Raw genomic sequence first — 2,550 nt, forward strand, 5'->3', positions numbered from 1 at the left:
GCATTCCTGTTCTCCTCTTGCCCCAAAGACTAAAGTCTCTGCTAAAATCCATTTTACAATATAGTACAATACACGCACACACAAAATAAAGCCCAAATCAAAAGTCAGAAACAGAATATCCGGGGAGAAGCCAGTCCAAAAGACAAAAACACACAGAGAACGGTGCAACATATGACCGATGGCGATTCTCAAAGCACGGCTACAGATTCCTAAACGTAGGTGCCATCATGGGATCCTCAAGTCCACAAAAATAATTTTTAAAAAATAAATAAAAAAACCCTGTTGATTAAATGAATAATTTGTTTTCCCGTAAATCCATACATTCTTAGTCCCCTCCTCCCTCAAAGTAGGCCCGGGTCTCTCTTCTCCTATTTCATGACCAACAGTAAGGACTCCTGGAACTCTGTCACAGCACCTCACAGGACCTGGAGTCTCATCTTGATAAGAATGGGAACACCTAATCGTAGCTTAAAACATCACGTTTCCTGGGCTTCCAGGTCCTTGGCTAAATCCACCATCAGCAGCCATGCTCCGGGGCCACATCTGTGGGGGGATCACAACGTTTTGTTGGGGTCCCATCATAACCTGCATGGACATCATCATGCCCGGGGAATCCACAGGCCCCAGGTGGGTATAGAGCCCAACATGCCCCCGATCCTTGCGAGGAATTATGCCTATAGCAGCAGCTGGATTGGCCATCAGGGTAGCCTGGCTGAGCATTGTAGGTTGTGCTGGTGACATCATTCAGTGGTAACATCCCATCATGCCTTATTGGAAAAAGGTTGATGGTCTCATTGGGTTGTGGCCTGGCATTGAAGGAGATATACCAAGAGGAATGTCTGGATTTGCTACCGGCCCCGGACCTCCCATGACAGGTAATGCTAATCCCATTCTGGAGGCTTGATTTCTCATCATCCCCTGCATGTGTGAGAAGCCAAGTCCAGGACCCTGTGGCTGTCATTAATGAAACTTCAGGATAATAAATAATTCCAGTTAAGCTGAATGATAATAATATGTCTAACAGTCATCTAAAAATATGGAAATTTTGTGATTTTTCCAATGATACTTAAAGATCATTAACTGTTCCATCTACAATTCATTATTTCTCTAAGACTTTCTAACTCAGTAATGACATTTACTTTTTCCAAGGATGTTCACTTATGTTACCTAACTTATAAGCTTCAGGAGCACATCACTAGGACCTTTGTGTAGCTTGAGAATTTATGTCAGAAAATAGTATTAATCAATAACCTCTTACCTGTCATACCATATCCACATGCTCTGTCTTAACTTATTATCCACATTTTCAATGTTTAAATACATATTTTTAAGTTCATGTTTAAAAAATACATACACAATAGGCTAAAAAGTTGCTTAAGTGTCTAAGGGCAGTTTCTTCTCTTCTACAGTACTAGGTCTCAGATTCTAGCATCCAAATTTGGGTGGTTAACCGTCACCTGTAACTCAAGTGGCATATACACATACTTATACTAAAGTATATCTAAACTATAACCTAACTATGTAACTGTATGTAATTATGAATACATTGTTCAAAGGCACCTTGGCAAAGCATATGGAAAATTTTTCCATTGCTTTTGAGACAAAATAAAAAATTAAAAGTTAGTTTAATGAGAAAATTATTTTATATATTACTTTTTCTACCTGGCAGATTTATCACTAATCTTCAACAACACTTCAAAATTTGAAAATCACCAGTCACATTCTTTCTGGCATATTTTCCTCCATTTCAACTTAAACCATTTATATATTAATTTCTAACTAATGTATAAAATCTTCAGGGAAAGCCTCCCCAATAACTTTCTTGACTAATCAGACACAGTATCTCAACTTAGCAGTGTGGGTCCAACTGAGGAAGCAAGTTATGTAACTTTTAAATAAGCTAAAAGAATAATTGAAAGAGGCAGATATTCATGGATTACAAACTGCAGTAAACTGTCACTGTAACCATAGCTGGACTAAAGTCCTTAAAATAACAATATTACCAGATGTAAGGAGTAGGAGTCACCAAATGAATCCTTGAATCACTAAGGTATAAGCTGCCCACTTCAAACTAGAGCCAGAGAACAAACAGAGCTACTGCAAATAGAGCCACTAGAAACAGAAATAGGAGAAATATCTTCCTCTGTCTTTGCCTCTGACACTGCAGTCTTTTGGCCATGTTCATAAAAGAACCATATGATAAAAAGGCTTACATAAGGTTATTTGTAGTCTCCTCTATTTTCATATAAAACTAAAAAAAAAAGGAGAAAATGCATATGAGAATATTTAACTGACATCTCTAGGAGATGTCTTCTTAATAGAGTATAGATTTATTGGAAAAGTAATCAAACTTATTCCTAGCACTGTATCACTTATGCCTCTTACAGCCCTCAATGAATATGTTAAATTAATATATTGTAAAGTGAGTTAACTTGGATTGGCAAGATGTCTCAGCTGATAAAGGTACCTGCCACCAAGCTTGACAATCAGTATTTTATTGCCAAAACTTTCATAACGAAAGGAGAAAAACAACTTGAAGGAGTTGTTTTT

General features: G+C 37.6%; 1 protein-coding gene across 1 annotated transcript; it reads right to left on the reverse strand.

Moving 5' to 3' along the window:
• Window positions 1–468: 468 nt before the first annotated feature.
• On the reverse strand, window positions 469–2,179 carry LOC129669521 (B-cell CLL/lymphoma 9 protein-like). Its single transcript, XM_055597803.1, is given in 2 exon segments — window positions 469–954; window positions 2,099–2,179. Coding segments are annotated over 2 exon segments (567 nt in total).
• Window positions 2,180–2,550: the final 371 nt, after the last annotated feature.

The sequence above is a fragment of the Psammomys obesus genome, unplaced genomic scaffold, assembly GCF_907164565.1.
Source record: "Psammomys obesus unplaced genomic scaffold, mPsaObe1.curated_primary_1811, whole genome shotgun sequence".
NCBI classification, from domain to species: Eukaryota; Metazoa; Chordata; class Mammalia; order Rodentia; family Muridae; genus Psammomys; species Psammomys obesus.